General features: G+C 37.1%; 1 protein-coding gene across 11 annotated transcripts in view; it reads left to right on the top strand.

Annotated features, from left to right (window-relative positions):
- The window catches only part of LOC130267390 (protocadherin gamma-C5-like), a 571,493-nt gene that overhangs the window by 63,972 nt on the left and 487,401 nt on the right, over window positions 1–20,120 (top strand). For 2 of the 11 annotated variants that reach the window (XM_056517128.1, XM_056517121.1), the window contains exon 1: window positions 12,167–14,670. The exons of the other annotated variants lie outside the window; for them this stretch is intronic. In XM_056517128.1, coding sequence (XP_056373103.1) covers window positions 12,250–14,670 — 2,421 coding nt within the window. In that variant the 5' untranslated portion in view covers window positions 12,167–12,249. Of the gene's footprint in view, window positions 1–12,166; window positions 14,671–20,120 lie in introns of those variants that run through there. 11 annotated transcript variants of the gene reach the window in all.

Genomic DNA, 20,120 nt, shown 5'->3' with positions numbered 1-20,120 from the left:
TATGATATAGCACCTAACCCTACTAAAATACTTATTTAATATTCATTGCCACAATTTCATAAAAGAGATACCACAAGTGCACTTGAAAATAAAGCATAACATGAAGAAGGTATAGAATAGTAAGAATATATAAAATATTGAGATAAGATACTCCATAGATGCTTAAAAAGTAATAGGGGGAGATTTATCAAAACTTGTCCAGAGTAAAAGTTGCTGAGTTGCCCATAGCAACCAATCACATCACTTCTTTCATGTTTAACAAGGCCTGTGCAAAATGAAAGAGGCAATCTGATTGGTTGCTATGGGCAACTCAACAACTTTTCCTCTGGACAGGCTTTGATAAATCTCCCCCATAGTCTTCTTCATAAGCTTTATGCTATAGGAAAATGTCCATCAGAGAATTTCCATACAAATCTCTGTTTTTGGTAATAGTAGTTAGTAATATCCACATTAATAATGGCTGTAGTACTACTCACATACTTTTCCAGGTATCCTTTGGTTAAAGCACTGCACGAGAGTCACTTTGAGCGATACCCTCGCTTTTGTAAAAAAGACATAGGGGAGAGAAAGAGTGGTGCAGTTGCCAATAGCAACCAATCAGATTTCTTCTTTTATTTTTAACAAGGCTTTTGAAAAATAAAAGAAGCTATCATATTGGTTGCTATGGGTAACAACACCACTCTTCCCCTACAGAAATTTTGGGGAGATGGGGAAGATTTCATAAATCACCCAATCACAGCTCAGCTTTCACTTTACCAGAACTTGTTAAGATAGGAAAGGTAAGCTGTAATTGGTTCATGTGAGAAAATCTCTCCACTTTTTCTCTCACGCAGTTTGATAAATTTGTGCCATAGTGCTAGGTCATGTACTTCATGGACCTTATATATGGAAACTCTACTCACCAAGCTCCCTGGATGGTTCCCGCACTCTATCCTGACAGAGGTCTGGTGACCTGTCACCTCATAGCGTGCTGTGCTTCTCAGCAGTGACGAGTATGGCTGTGTCCTTAGTTTCTGCCATCCTTGACTCATTTCAGTTTGCGCATGAAGGGTGGAAGGTTAGGGTACTGCTGTGACCTATATTACTTCCGTATGAATGTAAATAATACTTCTAATTTGCAGAAGTTTTCGCAAAACTGATGCAATGGTTGCCAGAGTGTGATGCATTTAAATAGATAAGTATCATTTGTGTGTAAAAAACTCTGTAACATGATATTTGTTCTTTAGCAGAGTGTTTTATCACAGAAGTCCATGAACTTGGAAAGAAAACTCAACGGGGGAGATTTGTCAAAACCTGTACAGAGGAAAAGTTGCTGTGTTGCCCATAACTGCTGAGTTACCAATTTTTGAAAGGCCTTTTCAAAAATGAATGAAGCGATCTGATTGGTTGCAATGGGACACTCAGTTTAATAAATCTCCCCCAACATGTTTCAGTATACTCCTAGATCCTTTTTGCTATTAAAAAGGGATCTAGGAATATTCCAAAACGCAATCAGTTTTCCTTCTAAGTTCATGGACTTTCTGATGTGAAGCGCTACCCAGGCTTGGGCTCAATATGTCACTTTGCAGATGATTGGCTCCATAGACTATGATAGAGCCCGTCTCCTGCAACCCGTGCCAAATTGGGGAGTGAAGTGCACTCTAGCTAGGGATTGGTGGTGATGTCAGCACTGAGGCTCTGACCAATAAAAACATTTAACACATCTTCATGGCTTGCCAAAAGTTTTTTTTTATTACATTTTTTTCTTTCATACTTGAGTCCTAACCATATAGTCCATATTAACAAACCATCTGTGGTTATACAATGGCAGAAATTTCCCATTATATATTATATTTTCTTTTAATATACTCTGGCTAAATCTGTGTTTATTTTCAGTTATATATTAGTTTACTCCTTTTTACATGATTCTATTTTCCAAAATTATTATTTTTTTCTTGGTTTTTGGACAAACCGGCTTGCCTTATCTCAACAGTCTGAAAGCAAGCACCTAGATAGAAACAAATGTGTTAGTAGGAAGAGAGTAAAGTGCATGCTCTATGTCATGAGTAGGAAAAGGGAGAAGGAGCCTCCAGCTTTAGATTTGTGGTGTTTACTTACTATATTTCTGGCTTCTGATGATAATAAGATGATTGCTGAGCCTGCACGGATATACAAGATAATAGTGATGCTCTTCTATCTATCGATCTATCCATCTATCCATCTATCTATCTATCTATCTATCTCCTATCTATCTTTTTATTTATGTATGTATTTATTTATTTATCTAGTCTATCAATCTTTTTTTCTACTCACAGAGACATTTAAGAGAAGATTTATCAAAACCTGTCCTGAGGAAAAGTTGCTGAGTTGCCCATAGCAACCAATAAGATTGTTTCTTTTATTTTCCAGAGGCCTTGTTAAAAATGAAAGAAGCAATCTGATTGGTTGCTATGGGAAACTGGGAAACTTCTCTGGACAGGTTTTGATGAATCTCCCCCTTAGTGTTTTCTTATACTTCCTTATTATTCAAAGAAACCAAGTGGTTACAACTGTCTAAATAATGTCAGACTTAGTCTCAATTACATACTGATAAATATATCTTTTCATCTATCTATCTCTCTACTTACACATACACTTGCTGTATTTATATACTTCCTTATAATTCAAAAGTGGTTAAAGTATTGCTACCATTGTTTAAATAATGTCAGACTCAGTTTCAGGTATATACAGATAAATATACTTTAATTGATTTGTGAAGACTCTTGCCTAGTTTTTCTTACGTTCATGTTGTTAAACATTTAGAATATAAATTAAAATACTATGGCAAGATCTGAACATAATTATAAAAAAACAACTTTTTGTATACAGTCTTTGTATATTGTTGAGAATTAGAATTTATTTCACTATTAATATGTTAGTTTTTATCCATTGTTTAGCAGCTTCATTTTGATCTGCCATTGCTATCATATTGCATTTATATATAACTAAAGTTTCAGATATACATCTTCAGGTCATTTAAATATGGTAACAAACATAGAAATACAAAGATAAATTTAGAAAAAATACAAAGTATTTGAAAGTTCTATTTATTGCAGAGCAACTGCAGTTCTTAAATTTGAACTCTAAGTGGCACTATTAGACTGTGTAAAAAAATGAAATCACCCAAGAAAGGAAATCTTGTATATCAAGTCTCACAGTGCTAAGTATAGGGGAATGCTGCAATATATTCAGAGATCACACACTGCAGCCTGGAGTCCAAGAAACATCATTGCAAAATATTTAGAAGTATTAAGAACAACATTTTTCTTCTTGTGGATTACAGTAAACTGTTATATCTCATTTGTGATCATATCATTTCACAATGAATGATACAGAAAGGCACAGAAAAAAACAAGGGGAGCAGATATATCAGGTAATTTTCTTTATGTTCTTCTTTATCCATGATATCTATGGCCAGCTACAATATTCAATACTTGAAGAAATGAAGCGAGGATCTGTCATTGGGAATGTGGCAAAAGATCTTGGATTAAATGTAAATGAATTAGCAAATAGAAAATTCCAACTTGTTTCACAGGCAAACAAGCAATATGTGAATGTTAACTTGGAAAATGGAGACATTTTTGTGGCAGAAAGAATTGATAGAGAAACATTATGTGGAATCAAAGTAAACTGCTTTCTAAATCTAGAGGCTGTGATTGAAAATCCTTTGAATTTTTATACAATCACCATTGAAATCCAGGATGTGAATGATAACTCTCCGATATTTTCAAAGAAACATTTTGATTTAGAAATAAGTGAACTCACCTTACCCGGGGCCCGCTTTGCTTTAGGAAATGCACAAGATCCAGATTTAGGAACCAACTCTATACAGAGTTATATACTGAGCGGCAATGAAAACTTTGGACTTGGAGAAAAAATTACAACAGTTGGAATTAAATATCCAGAGATTATTCTTGAAAAATCATTAGATAGAGAAAAGAAAAGTTTCTATGAGTTAATATTAACAGCTTTGGATGGAGGAAACCCACAGAAATCCAGCACAGCTACAATTAAGATTATTGTCCTAGACTTTAATGATAACCTGCCCATGTTTACCCAAGATATATATTGCATAAGGTTATATGAAAACACTGCTATTGGATCCCTTGTAATTCAATTAAATGCTACAGATGAAGATGAAGGCTCTAATGCTCAAATAACTTATTCTTTTAGTCACATTTCTGATGATGCATGCCAGTTATTTTCCATAGATTCATTAAATGGGGAAATCAAAGTCTTAGGAGATTTGGACTATGAAACATCAGACACCTATGAAATGACTGTAGAGGCTAAAGACGGCGGAGGTCATGTGACACATTGCAAAGTGTCCCTACAAGTAATGGATGTCAATGACAATGCACCTAGTATAACAATGAAATCTCTCTTAACATCAATTCCAGAAAATTCATTGTTGGGAACTGTCATAGCATTACTGAATGTCCGTGATTTGGACTCTGGGATGAATAGTGAAGTTGTTTGTCATATCTCAGACACATTGGCTTTTCAGCTAATTCCATCCTCTAGTAGTTACTATAAACTAGTAACTGCAGCTAGCATGGACCGAGAAAGAAATCCTTCCTACAATGTTACAATCCAGTGTATGGATAGCGGATCTCCTCCGCTATCTACCAACAGGACCTTTCAGCTCAACATCTCAGATGTGAATGACAATGCTCCAGTGTTTGAGAAGATGAACTACATTCTGTATATTGGAGAAAATAATCAACCAGGGACATCAATACACCATGTCCATGCTACAGATCTGGATTGTGAGGAAAATGGTAAAATTACTTATAGCATTCTAAATAGTAATGTGGAAAATATTCCTGTGTCGTCATATATCTCCATTAATTCTATAACTGGAGTGATATATGCCCAGAGATCATTTGACTATGAACAGTTGTGGGAATTTCAGTTCCAGGTGATTGCTAAAGACAGTGGATCTCCTCCTCTAAGCAGTAATGTAACAGTGAGGATATGTATCATTGATAAGAATGATAATGCTCCTAAGATCCTCTACCCATCAGCAGACACTGAGGGATCAGCATTATTTGAGTTTATTCCTCATTCTGCGGAGAAAGGTTATCTAGTCACCAAAGTGATTGCAGTGGACGCTGACTCTGGACACAATGCCTGGCTCTCCTATCACTTACTACAGGTTTCTGATCCATCATTATTCATCATTGGTCAATATACTGGTGAAATTCGAATTGGAAGGGATCTGCAGGACACAGATAACTTAAGACAAAAAATTGTAGTTCTGGTAAAGGACAATGGAGTCCCATCTTTGTCATGTACAGTTTCGGTGCATTTAGTTATGGCTGAAAATTTTCAACAGTTAGTGCCAGAGATAAGAAAACAACCTAATATGTCAAATACTTCTTCCAACATAACATTCTACTTGGTAGTTTCCATTGCTTTGATTTCTATTCTCTTTATTGCAACTGTGCTGATCACCTTAGTTTTAAAATGCAGGAAATCTAATAATCCCACAACATATGGAGCATATAGTAGAAATGTATATCCTCAGTTCACCCTGGGATGTCCTTCTGAGATCAGTGATACAAGTTTACCTTTCCCATTCTCATATGATGTGTGTGTGACTCTGGACTCAAAGCAGAATGAAATCGCTTATCTCAAACCGGTGCAGAATGTCCCTACAGAGAATCTCATAGACACTAATGAACCTATAGCTGTGAATGATTCTTCCAACAATGAACTGACTTCTGTGAAAATTGTTCAGGTATGGAGCAGCACATTTTCATGAAATCATACTTATTAACATCATCTGTATTTGTTCATAAATTTAAAGCATGTATGTAAAACATAACAGCTTATAAATTATGCTATTAGTGGCATTTAGTTTTGTAACATTATTTTATTGTACCTGTATCAAAAGAAATTTGGTTTGGCTATAGGGCTAAGTGGTTTTGCTTTATTAATGGGTGGCCTGAAAATTTAACTGAACCTATCAACATATCAATAAATATAAATATATAAAATATGCAAAATAGTGGCTAACCCTAGCAAAATAGCCGAGTGTACAAGCCCAGCGTCACCTATTAGTAACAAAAAACATAGAATGTGTCGGCAGATAAGAACCATTTGGCCCATTTAGTCTTCCCAGTATTCTGAATACTATTAATAGTCCCTGGCTCTGGCCCTATCTTATATGAATGATAGCCTTATGCCTACCTCATGTATGCTTGAACTCTTTTGCTGTATTTGCAGCTATCACTTCTACAGATAGGCTATTCCATGCATCTTCTACTCTCTCTATAAAGTAATACTCCCTCATATTACTGCAGAAACCTTTGCCTATCTAATATAAAACTATGCCCTCTTGTGGTAGTTTTTCTTTTTTTTTTTTATTTAAATAATTTCCTCCTTTACTGTGTTATTTCCCCTTATGTATTCTTTTTTTTTTTTTTTTATCATATCCCCTCTGTCTTGTTTGTCTTTCAAGCTATACATGTTAAGGTCCTTTAACCTTTCCTGGTAAGTTTTATCCTGCAGTCCATGTAATAGCTTAGTATCTTCTCTGACCTCTCTCCAAAATATCTATATCCTTTTGGTCATATGGGCTCCAGTACTGCACACAATACTTCAAGTGAGGTCTCACCAGTTCTCTTTACAACTGCAAAATCACTTCCCTCTTTCTACTGCTGATAAATCTCCCTATACACCCAAGAATTCAGCTAGCATTTAATGCTGCTCTATGACATTTTCTGCCTACCTTACATTTAAAAAAAAATAATAATGATCCCTAAATCCCTTTCCTCAGATACTCAGGGTCAGGAATTTATCACATATTCTATACTCTGCCCGTGGGTTTTTACGCACAAGGTGCATTATCTTGCACTTATCCACTTTAAAGATTATTTGCCAGTTCTGAGTTCTGTCCGTTCCTATATTTTATTTAAATGCTTTTCCACTTGGCGTATCCCTCCAGGAACATCAACCCTGTTAGAAATCTATGTGTCATCAGCAGGGCTCAAGTCCTGCAGGAAAGTGTGGGAACTGAGTCCCTCACTTTTTTTTCCTAGGACTTAATCCCTGGTCATCAGCAAAAAGATACCTTTAAGGCCTTTTGCAATATCACTATGGATCCCCGAGGTTCCGGCTGGTAACAAGACCTTGCTCTGAATATATTCCATTGACTACAACCCTCTGTTGTCTGTCCCTCAGCCACTGCCTAATCCATTTAACAATATGGGAGTCCAAGCTCAAACACTGCAGTTTATTCATAAGTCTCCTATGTGGGACAGTCTTAAAGCCCTACTAAAGTCTAGATAAGTGATGTCTACTGCACCTTTTCCACTTATTATTTTAGTCACCAATAGTGTTGAGCGGCATAGGCCATATTCGAATTCGCGATATTTCGCAAATATATGGACGAATATTCGTCATATAGTCGCTAAATTCGCATATTCGTAATATTCACGTTAAATGTTCGCATATGCAAAATTTCGCATATGCGAAAATTTGCATATGCAAAAATCAGCATAAACAAAAATTCGCATGTGCGAAAATTAGCAAATGAGAAAATTAGCATAAGCGAAAATTCGCATATGCGAAAACTAGCATATGCAAATTTTCACATATGTGAAAATTCGTACGCCAGTCTCACACAGTAGTATTAGAGCCTTCTTTACACCACACAAGCTGGAAGCAGAGAGGGATGATCACTGTGATGTGTACTGTGGAAAAAAAAACAAACGAATATTCGTAATTACGAATATATAGTGCTATATTCGCGAATATTCGCGATTTCGTGAATATGCGATATTCGCAAATAAAATTCGCATTGCGAATATTCGCGAGCAACACTAGTCACCAAATAAAAATAGAAAAACAATAATATTAGTTTGAATTAAATTAGACTCGATCTCCCTGAAGTAAACCCATGTTGTTTTTCATTTTACAATCCATGGGATTTTAGATGTTTCACAATCTTATCCTTTAGTATGGTTTCCATTAATTTACCCACTATTGATGTCAGGCTTACTGTTTTATAGTTGCCCGATTCCTCCCTGCTACCTTTCTTATGAATGGGGACAACATTGGGTAATTTCCAATCTTTTGGGATTGCAACTGTTACCAGTGATTGGTTAAATAAATCGGCTAACAGTTTGTCTACCACTGAGCTTTTTAATTAACTTTGGGTGTATCCAATCAGTCCCTTGTGATGTTTTGTCTTTCCTTTATACAATTAGATCCTCTTCCTCTGTACACACACAGATCAAATTAGTCTTCCTCCCTAACTGAGGTCCCTTTTCTTCATTTTCTTCAGTAAAACTGAACAGATGTATTCATTGAGAAAGTAACCTAGTCCTTTATCCTCTTCTACATCCCTGCATTCCTTCCTAGTACTAAAGGAAATTATAATAAGAAAATGGCTGACTCTTCCAGGCTTACAGACCACAATTATATATAACATAAAAAAATTGTTAATTTAGCACAGATAGGTTAGAAATAATAAAATAAGTTATTATTAAAAAGGTAAATATGTTTTATTTTATCCCTACGTAACATGACATCTGTCTAAAACCATATTTTAGTATTCATTGTAACAATAGGAAAATGTCTTGCAGAGTTTTTCTATATAAATCCCTCTTGCTTTGTAATAGTAGTTCCTAATGCCAAAGTCCACATCAATAATGGCTGTAGCGCTACTCACATACTTTGGAAGCACTGCACCAAAGTTACTGTATGTTTCGCTCCATAAGACACACTTTTTCTCCCCCCAAAAGTGGGAAGGAAATGTCTGTGCATTTTATGGAGCGAATGTTTGTGCCGATACCCGGCATTTGCATGGTATCGGGGACTCGTTTAATGTCCCAGATACACAGGGCTGATACATGCTGCAGTGCGGCCGTCAAATGCCCAGCTCGGCCACCCTGTTCTGCTGTCCGCATCCCCGTTCTGCCGTCCGCATCCCCGTTCTACCATCCGCATCATGGCGTCCTATGGAGGAACATGTGACACACACATCACTCCACCTCCTCCCCTGCGCCCAGCGTAATGTTGCGGAGGAAGGAGGAGTGACGTGTATGTCACATGCTCCTCCATAGGTTGCCATGATGCGGATCACAGAACGGGGATGCGGACGGCAGAACGGGGCAGCAGAGCGGCAACCGCAGGTGAGCAACTACCGTGGAGGCACTGTCTACAAGTGGGGGCACTGTCTACAAGGGGGGGCCTGCTGTTTACAAGGGGACACTGTTTATAAGGAAGGCCTGCTGTTTACAAGGAGGCACTGTCTATAAGGGGGGCCTGCTGTTTACAAGGTGGCACTGTCTATAAGGGTGGGCATGCTGTTTTTCTTCTCTAAAACCTAGGTGCGTCTTATGGTCAGGTGCGTCTTATAGTGCAAAAAATACAGTACTTTGAGCAATGTCCTCACTTGCTTCTGTTAAAAGATATAGGGAGAGATTAATAAAAACCTGTTCAAAAGACTCATGGTGCAGTTGCCCACAGCAACCAATCAGATCGCTTCTTTCATTTATCAGATTCCCGTTTAAGAATTAAAGAAGTGATTGGTTGCTATGGGCAACTGGTCAACTTTTCTTCTGCACAGTTTTTGATAAATCTCCCCCATAGGCCCTGATTTATCAAACTGTGTGAGAGAAAAAGTGGAGTATTTTTTTCAAGTGGAACCAATCACAGCTCAGCTTTCACTTTACTAGAGCTTGTTAAGATATGAAAGCTGAGCCATCATTGCTTGCTATGGCAAAAAATCTCTCAACTGTTTTTTCTCTTCTGTCCGGAAGTGAATGATAATCCTAGTCTGCAGCAGTTTTGGCATGAGTGTGATGAATTTAAATAGATAAGTATCCTTTGTAGCAAACTCTGTAAGGCTGGGTTCACATATATCAGTCGTCCGGCACAGTTTCCCTCCGGCGTGCACCGGAGGGAAACTGATGCTAGAACTGATCCCATTCATTTGAATGGGACAGTTCGCAATCATCCAGCGTCTCAATTTTGACGACGGATGGTTGGACATGCCGGAGGGCACCGGACAGGGAAATGTAGCTTCTGCGTTCCCCTGTCCGTTGCCCAGAAACAATGGACGCCGCATGCCATACAACTGATGACAAGTTGTCATCAGTTGTAGCATCAGTTGCGTCGAGATTTAGGCTTAGTTCACCTATGCCGGATGCCGGACATATGTGAACCCAGCCTTACAGGATATTTGCTATTTGGCAGGGTGCTATATCACATAAGTCCATAAGCTTGGAAGGAAAGCTGAATGTGTTTTGAGATGCATTTTTCCATTAATTAAAGGGATCTAGGAATAGCCAGAAATGCCAATTTTCCTTCCAGTTTTCCTTGATGTGAAGCACTGCCCTGGCTTGGCACTTAATCTATCACTTTGCAGATGATAGGCTCCATAGACTATAATGGAGCCCGTCTCCCGCATTCAGTGCCAAGTTGGGGAGTAAAATGTGCTGTAGCTATTGATGCTCTGACCAATTAAAACTTTTATGTCAAAAGTTTTGTTTTTTAAATGACAGCTATTTTTTCATATTAGGGTCCTAACCAAATTTTGCATATTGACAGACCATCGTTGGTTATACAATGGCAGAATTTTCCCATTCTATATTAACATTCCCTTATCTATACTCTTTCGCTAAATCTGTTTTTATTTTCTATTATTAATTCATTTACTGCTTTTTACATGATTCTGTTTTTTCTACATGGTTTTGTGGCAAACAATCTACCTTAATCAGCTTTAACAGCAACAGCTTCAATGCAAGCACCTAGATAGAGAGAAACTTGTTTGTTGGAAGAGAGTAATGTGCATGCTCTGTGACATATTTCTGGCTTCTGATGATAAGATGACTACTGACCCTGCACCAGTATATATACCATGAGATAATATTGATGCCCATGTCTATCTATCTATCTAATTAGTAGTAGTAAAAGAACAGCACAGCCAATGAGAGGAAAATATCGTAGGGAGGTGCACGCAGCTCCTGGATCCTTGGTTAGGGGATCATCTTTCAAACAGTACAAAAAGTCTTGACCACAGCAACAAAATTCATGAAAAAATAGGTGTTTATTCCATAAAAGGTGTCAATACAGCAGCAATGTTTCAGTCAGCTCAACCTGACCTTTCTCAAGCAAGGTCAGATTGAGCTGACTGAAACATCGCTGCTGTATTGACACCTTTTATGGAATAAACACCTATTTTTTTTCATGAATTTTGGTGCTGTGGACAAGACTTTTTGTACTATCTATCTAACTATCTATGTATCGGCTTGAAAAAGGCTGCAAGCTTGCAGCTAAAACATTGCCTTTGCACCAATGATGGAATAAATATTTTCACAAGATTTTTCTACATCTCAGAGTGCTGCAGTGTTCTTGCTTTTACTATCTATCTATCTATCTATCTATCTATCTATCTATCTATCTATCTATCTATCCCTATATATCTTCTTAGCTTTCTATCTATCAATTCTTCTATCTATCTATCTATCTATCTATCTATCCCTGTGTACCTTTTTATCTATCTATTCTTCTATGTATCTATCTATTCTTCTATCTATCTATCTATCTATCTATCTATTCTTTTGCCTTTCTATTGTCTATTTCTCAATTGGTTCTATCTAGCTATCTCTCCATCTATCTATTCTGTCTATCTATCTATTCTTCCATCTATTTATCTATTATCCTTCTTTCTATTCTTCTATCTATAAATTTATCTATCTATTCATTTTCTATCCATCTACTCATCTTTTTACGTACCTATATTTATTAATGTATCTATCATTTATCTATCTTCTTACACAGACCATTTCTGTACCCATATACTTCCTTATGATGTAGAAATCAAGTGGTTAATGTTAATTTTTCAGATATACACCTTTAGGTCATTTAAATATGGTAACAAACATATGAATGCAAAGATAAATTAAAGGAAAACCTACAAAGTATTTGAAGATGCTATTTATTGCAGAACAACTGCAGTTCTTAGATTTGAACTCTAAGTGGCACTATTAGACTGTGTAAAAAAATGAAATCACCCAAGAAAGAAATTCTTGTATATATCACTGTAGTCTCACATTGCTAGGAATAGGGGAATGCTGTAATATATCCAGAGATCACACACTGCAGCCTTGAGTCCAAGAAACATCTTTTCAAAATATTTTGAAGTATTCAGAACTACATTTTTCTTCTTGTGGATTACAGTAGAAGAAACTGTTATATCATATTTGTGTTTTCACAATGAATTATTCAGCAAGGCACAGAAGAAAACAAGGGGAGCAGATTTATCAGGTAATATGCCTTATGTTCTTCTTTATCCATGATATCTATGGCCAGCTACAATATTCAATTCTTGAAGAAATGAAGCGAGGATCTGTCATTGGGAATGTGGCAAAAGATCTTGGATTAAATGTAAATGAATTAGCAAATAGAAAATTCCAACTTGTTTCACAGGCAAACAAGCAATATGTGAATGCTAACTTGGAAAATGGAGACATTTTTGTAGCAGAAAGAATTGATAGAGAAACATTATGTGGAATCAAAGTAAACTGCTTTCTAAACCTAGAGGCTGTGATTGAAAATCCTTTGAATTTTTACACAATCACCATTGAAATCCAGGACGTGAATGATAACTCTCCGATATTTTCAAAAAAACATTTTGATTTAGAAATAAGTGAAGTCACCTTACCCGGGGCCCACTTTGCTTTAGGAAATGCACAAGATCCAGATTTAGGAACCAACTCTATACAGAGTTATACACTGAGTGGCAATGGGAACTTTGGACTTGGAGAAAAAATTACAACAGATGGAATTAAATATCCAGAGATTATTCTTGAAAAATCATTAGATAGAGAAAAGCAAAGTTTCTATGAGTTAATATTAACAGCTTTGGATGGAGGAAACCCACAGAAATCCAGCACAGCTACAATTAAGATTATTGTCCTAGACTTTAATGATAACCTGCCAATGTTTACCCAAGATACGTATCGCATAAGGTTATATGAAAATGCAGCTATTGGATCCCTTGTAATTCAATTAAATGCAACAGATGAAGATGAAGGTTCTAATGCTCAAATAGCTTATTCTTTTAGTCACATTTCTGATGATGCATGCCAGTTATTTTCTATAGATCCATTAAATGGGGAAATCACAGTCTTAGGAGATTTGGACTATGAAACATCAGACACCTATGAAATGACTGTAGAGGCTAAAGATGGCGGAGGTCATGTGACACATTGCAAAGTGTCCATACAAGTAATGGATGTGAATGACAATGCACCTAATATAACAATGAAATCTCTCTTAACATCAATTCCAGAAAATTCATTGTTGGGAACTGTTATAGCATTACTGAATGTCCGTGATTTGGACTCTGGCATGAATAGTGAAGTTGTTTGTCATATCTCAGACACATTGGCTTTTCAGCTAATTCCATCCTCTAGTAGTTACTATAAACTAGTAACTGCAGCCAGCATGGACCGAGAAAGAAATCCTTCCTACAATGTTACAATCCAGTGTATGGATAGTGGATCTCCTCCCCTATCTACCAACAGGACCTTTCAGCTCAACATCTCAGATGTGAATGACAATGCTCCAGTGTTTGAAAAGATGAACTACATTCTGTATATTGGAGAAAATAATCAACCAGGGACATCAATACACCATGTCCATGCTACAGATCTGGATTGTGATGAAAATGGGAAAATTACTTATAGCATTCTAAATAGTAATGTGGAAAATATTCCTGTGTCATCATATATCTCCATTAATTCTATAACTGGAGTGATATATGCCCAGAGATCATTTGACTATGAACAGTTGCGAGAATTTCAGTTCCAGGTGATGGCTAAAGACAGTGGATCTCCTCCTCTAAGCAGTAATGTCACAGTGAGGATATGTATCATTGATAAGAATGATAATGCCCCTAAGATCCTCTACCCATCAGCAGACACTGAGGGATCAGCATTATTTGAGTTTATTCCTCACTCTGCTGAGAAAGGTTATCTAGTCACCAAAGTGATTGCAGTGGACGCTGACTCTGGACACAATGCCTGGCTCTCCTATCACTTACTACAGGTTCCTGATCCATCATTATTCATCATTGGCCAATACACTGGTGAAATTAGAATTGGACAGGATCTACAGGACACAGATACCCTAAGACAAAAAATTGTGGTTCTGGTAAAGGACAATGGAGTCCCATCTTTGTCATGTACAGTTTTGGTGCATTTAGTTGTGGCTGAAAACTTTCAACAGGCAGTGCCAGAGATAAGAAAACAACCTAACATGTCAAATAATTCTTCCAACATAACATTCTACTTGGTAGTTTCCATTGCTTTTATTTCTATTCTCTTTATTGCAACTGTGCTGATCACCTTAGTTTTAAAAAGCAGAAAATCTAATAATCCTACAACCTATGGAGCATATAGCAGAAATGTATATCCTCAGTTCACCCTTGGATGTCCTTCTGAGATCAGTGATACAAGTTTACCTTTCCCATTCTCATATGATGTGTGTGTGACTCTGGACTCAAAGCAGAATGAAATCGCTTATCTGAAACCGGTGCAGAATGTCCCTACAGAGAATCTCATAGATACTAATGAACCTATAGCTGTGAATGATTCTCCCAACAATGAACTGACTTCTGTGAATATTGTTCAGGTATGGAGCAGCACATTTTCACTAAATCATACTTCTTAACATCATCTGTATTTGTTCATAAATTTAAAGCATGTATGTAAAACATAACAGCTTATAAATTATGCCATTAGTGGCATTTAGTTTTGTAACATTATTATATTGTACCTGTATCAAAAGAAATTTGGTTTGGCTATAGGGCTAAGTGGTTTCGCTTTATTAATGGGTCGCCTGAAAATTTAAGAACTGAACCTTTCAACATAACAATAAAAAAAAATATATAAAATATACAAAATAGTGGCTAACCCTAGCAAAATAGCCGAATGTACAAACCTAGTATCACCTATTAGTAACATAAAAACATAGAATGTGTCGGCAGATAAGAACCATTTGGCCCATTTAGTCTGCCCAATATTCTGAATACTATTAATAGTCCCTGCTCCTATCTGATATGAAGAATAGCCTTATGCCTACCCCATGTATTCTTGAATTCCTTTACTGTATTTGCAGCTACCACTTCAATAGATAGGCTATTTCATGCATCCACTACTCTCTCTATAAAGTAATACTTCCTCATATTACTGCAGAAACCTTTGCTCATCTAATATAAAACTATGCCCTTTTGTGGTAGTTTTTCTTTTTTTAAATATACTTTCCTCCTATACTGTGTTGATTCCCTTTATGTATTTTTTTTCTTTTTTAATTCCTTTTATTTCAAATATGGCAATTTACAAAATGATCAATTACATTGTGAACTACAAACATTACATATCAATAGATAAATACCACAAAAAGAAAACCCTTCCCTGAAACCCCCCAAAAAAGAAAAAGAAAAAACTCTCTCCCCCCCACCCTTCCTCTTTTCCCCCTTTGGCAAGATTACATCACTGTCGTCACCCACAAGAACAAGAACCTTTAACTTATAATTCCCTTTTTCTTCTATTTCTGAAATTATTTGACTCCAGTATAGTTGTATTTGTGCACAATCCCACATTATATGTAGGAAGCCTACATCATCCATACCACACCTTGGGCATCTACTATCTTTACGTCTACCTATTTTAAACAGGAATTTTGGAGTGTAATAGATCCTATAAATAATATTCAACTGAATCATTTGGTGGTCAGCATTGGGGGAAGCGTGTCTTACGTTCTTAAATATATTACTCCAATTACATTTGTTTGTTTCACCCAGTTCCACCTGCTACTGTTGTAAACTTTTATGATCTAGATATCCTTGACTATTATTTTTCATTAATTTGTAACAATATGCCATTACCCGTCTCTTTATTATACCTGATTCTAATTTCTTAATTTCTTCCGTTCTTGTTCTTATCTGATTTCTCCCATCCCTCAACAGGGTTTCTATGGCTTTCTTTAGACTTATAGACTCCAACCACATGGAGTCACCCACTCCAAATTCCCTTTTTAACGTTTCCCATTTTTTGACTTTACCATCTTCCTGTACCTGGAAGATATCTGCATATCTGCCTTTCGTGTTGTCCAAAATATGCCTGAACAAGCCAAACTTTTTCCACTCTGCTAAAAAATACATCTGGCTGGCTATAAAATATCTGTATACGTCTGACATGTCAATACCACCTCTATCTTTTGTTTGACAAAGGTGTTCAGCCTTTATCCGTGTCCTCTTCCTCTCCCAGATAAGTGCGTTAAATACTGCAATCATTTTCCTAAAGACATTTTTCTCGCACCACACTGGTGAGGAACCGAACATGTACAAAATTTTCGGTAGCATTACTGATTTAATAATAATTATTTTTTCTGCCCTGGAGAGTTTCATATTATTCCAAATCTCTGCTTTTTTTTTTTTAGTTTAGTAATCAATGACTTGGTGTTCAGTTCATGATAATCTAGTATATTTTCTGATATTTGTATACCCAAGTAGTTAAATTTATCCCCCCTTTCCAATACCCTGGCTACTTGAGTAGGGTCAACGTCCCTACCTCCTATGGGCAACATTACCGATTTACCCCAATTTATAGCCAGCCCTGCATATGAGCCATAGTCTTCAATTACCCCTATCAATCTGTCTAGCCCCTTCTCGTTTTTTTTTTAGGAACAACAAAATGTCGTCTGCGTATAAAGAAATCTTGTCCCCACTCCCCCAGCACCAAAACCCTCCACCTGGCAATCCGATCTTATTTTGGAAGCCAGAGGCTCGATCACTAGTGCAAATAATAGGGGGGAGAGGGGACAACCCTGTCTAGTTCCACGTGAAAGAACAAAACTCTCCGAGGCACCTCCACCCATACCTTAGCCTCCACCCCCCCGAATACAGTAACTTCACTAAATCTATAAACCCTCTCCCAAACTCCATCTTAACAAGGACTCCCTAAAGAAAACCCCACTCCACCCTGTCAAATGCCTTAAAGGGTACCTCTCATCAAAAAAACTTTTGATATATTATAGATTAATGTATGCAGAATAACTTTACAATTGCATGTTATTAAAAAATATGCTTCTTTCTATTTAATTTTCCACTTTGAAGAAATGACCACTAGGGTTCTCCCTACCAGTCCTGGCAGCAAGCATTTCAGACTCATGCTGGAGTCCTAAACACTACGAGCTGCCAGTCTGCTTTGTTCACAAAGGAGAACACTCAGAGTTGCCAGCCTGCTTTGTTCACAGCCTGTTTGGCTGTGAACAAAGCAGGCTGGCAGCTCTGAGTGTTTAGGACTCCAGCATGAGTCTGAAATGCTTGCTGCCTGGACTGATCGGGAAAAATACAATAGAAAGAAGCATATTTTTCATTAACATGCTATTGGAAAGTTATTCAACATTCATTAATCTAAAATATATCAAAAGTTTATTTGATGAGAGGTACCCTTTAACAGCGTCTAGTGACAGGATGGAGTGGGATCCTACACCTCCCCCAAGCTGTATGTTAGAAAACACCCTTTATGTATTTAAAAAAAAATATTTTTTCATCATATCCCCTCTGTCTTGTTTGTCTTTCAAGCTATACATGTTAAGGTTCTTTAACCTTTCCTGGTAAGTTTTATCCTGCAGTCCATTTAACAGTTTAGTATCTTCTCTGACCTCTCTCCAAAATATCTATATCCTTGTGGTCATATGGGCTCCAGTACTGCACACAATACTTCAAGTGAGGTCTCACCAGTTCTCTTTACAACTGCATAAGCACTTCCCTCTTTCTACTGCTGATAAATCTCCCTATACACCCAAGCATTCAGCTAGCATTTAATGCTGCTCTATGATTTGTCTGCCTACTTTAATTTTTTTAAATAATGATCCCTAAATCCCTTTCCTCAGATACTGAGGTCAGGAATCTATCACATATTCCATACTCTGCCCGTGGGTTTTTACGCCCAAGGTGCATTATCTTGCACTTATCCACATTAAAGTTTATTTGCCAATTCTGAGTTCTGTCCGTTCATATATTTTACTTAAATTATTTTCCACTTGGCGTATCTCTCCAGGAACATCAACCCTATTAAAAATATATGTGTCATCAGCAGGGCTCAAGTCCTGCAGGAACGTGTGGGAACTGAGTCCCTCACTAGGACTTAACCCCTGGTCATCAGCAAAGAGATACTTTGCCACTTATTATTTTAGTCACCAAATAAAAAATAAAAAACAATACTATTAGTTTGATTAGTTTGAAATTGATTAGACTCGATCTCCCTGAAGTAAACCCCTGTTGTATTTCATCTTACAATCCTTGGGATTTTAGATGTTTCCCAATCTTATCCTTAAGTATGGTTTCCATTAATTTACCCACTATTGATGTCAGGCTTACTGGCTTATAGTTGCCAGATTCCTCCCTGATACCTTTCTTATGAATGGGGACAACATTTGGTAATTTCCAATCTTTTGGGATTACTCCTGTTGCCAGTGATTGGTTAAATAAATCTGCTAACAGTTTTGCTAGTCTACCATTGAGCTCTTTAATTATCTTTGGGTGTATTCAATCAATCCCCTGTGATATTTTGTCTTTACTTTATACAATTAGATCCTTTTCCTCTGTACACACGCATCAAATTAGTCTTCCTTCCTAACTGAGGTCCCTTTTCTTAATTTTCTTCTGTAAAACTGAACAGATGTATTCATTGAGAAAGTAACCTAGTCCTTTATCCTCTTCTACATCCCTTCCTTCCTTCCTAGTACTAAAGGAAATTATAATAAGAAAATGGCTGACTCTTCCAGGCTTGCAGAACACAATTGTAATTAACATAAAAAAAATTGTGTATTTAGCACAGATAGGTTAGAAAGAATAAAATAAGTTATTATTAAAAAGGTAAATATGTTTTATTTTAGCCCTACATAGCATGACATCTGTCTAAAACCATATTTTAGTATTCATTGTAACAATAGGAAAATGTCTTGCAGAGTTTTTCTATATAAATCCCTCTTGCTTTGTAATAGTAGTTCCTAATATCAAAGTCCACATCAATAATGGCTGTAGCGCTACTCAGGGCAGAACAGGGCAGCAGAGCGGCAACCGCAGGTGAGCAACTACTGTGGGGGCACTATCTACAAGTGGGGGCACTGTCTTCAAGGGGGGGCCTGCTGTTTACAAGGGGGCACTGTCTACAAGGGGGGGCTGCTGTTTACAAGGGGGCACTGTCTATAAGGGGGGGCTGCTTTTTACAAGGGGGCACTGTCTACAAGGGGGGGGGGGGGCTGCTGTTTTTTTTCTTGTTCTCCTCCTCTAAAACCTAGGTGCGTCTTATGGTCAGGTTCATCTTATAGTGCGAAAAATACGGTACTTTGAGCAATGTCCTCACTTGCTTCTGTTAAAAGATATAGGGAGAGATTTATAAAAACCTGTTCAAAGGACTCATGGTGCAGTTGCCCACAGCAACCAATCAGATTGCTTCTTTCATTTATCAGATTCCTGTTTAAGAATTAAAGAAGCAATATGATTGGTTGCTTTGGGCAACTGGTCAACTTTTCTTCTGCACAGGTTTTGATAAATCTCCCCCATAGGGCCTGATTTATCGAACTGTGTGAGAGAAAAAGTGGAGTATTTTTCCAAGTGGAACCAATCACAGCTCAGCTTTCACTTTACTAGAGCTTGTTAAGATATGAAAGCTGAACCATCATTGGTTGCTATGGCAAAAAATCTCTCAACTTTTTTTTCTCTTCCATCCGGAAGTGAATGATAATCCTAGTCTGCAGCAGTTTTGGCATGAGTGGGATGAATTTAAATAGATAAGTATCCTTTGTATGTAGCAAACTCTTTAACAGGGTGCTATATCACATAAGTCCATAAGCTTGGAAGGAAAACTGAATGTGTTTTGGGATGCATTTTGCCATTAATTAAAGAGATCTAGGAATAGCCAGAAATGCCAATTTTTCTTAAAGTTTTCCTTGATGTGAAGCACTTTGCAGATGATAGGCTCCATAGACTATAATGGAGCCCGTCTCCCGCATTCAGTGCCAAGTTGGGGAGTAAAATGTGCTGTAGCTATTGATGCTCTGACCAATTAAAA

The sequence above is a fragment of the Hyla sarda genome, chromosome 4, assembly GCF_029499605.1.
Source record: "Hyla sarda isolate aHylSar1 chromosome 4, aHylSar1.hap1, whole genome shotgun sequence".
In the NCBI taxonomy this organism is placed as follows: Eukaryota; Metazoa; Chordata; class Amphibia; order Anura; family Hylidae; genus Hyla; species Hyla sarda.
Note: the sequence above shows the minus strand (reverse complement) of the source record. Positions and strands in the feature narration are given on the sequence as shown.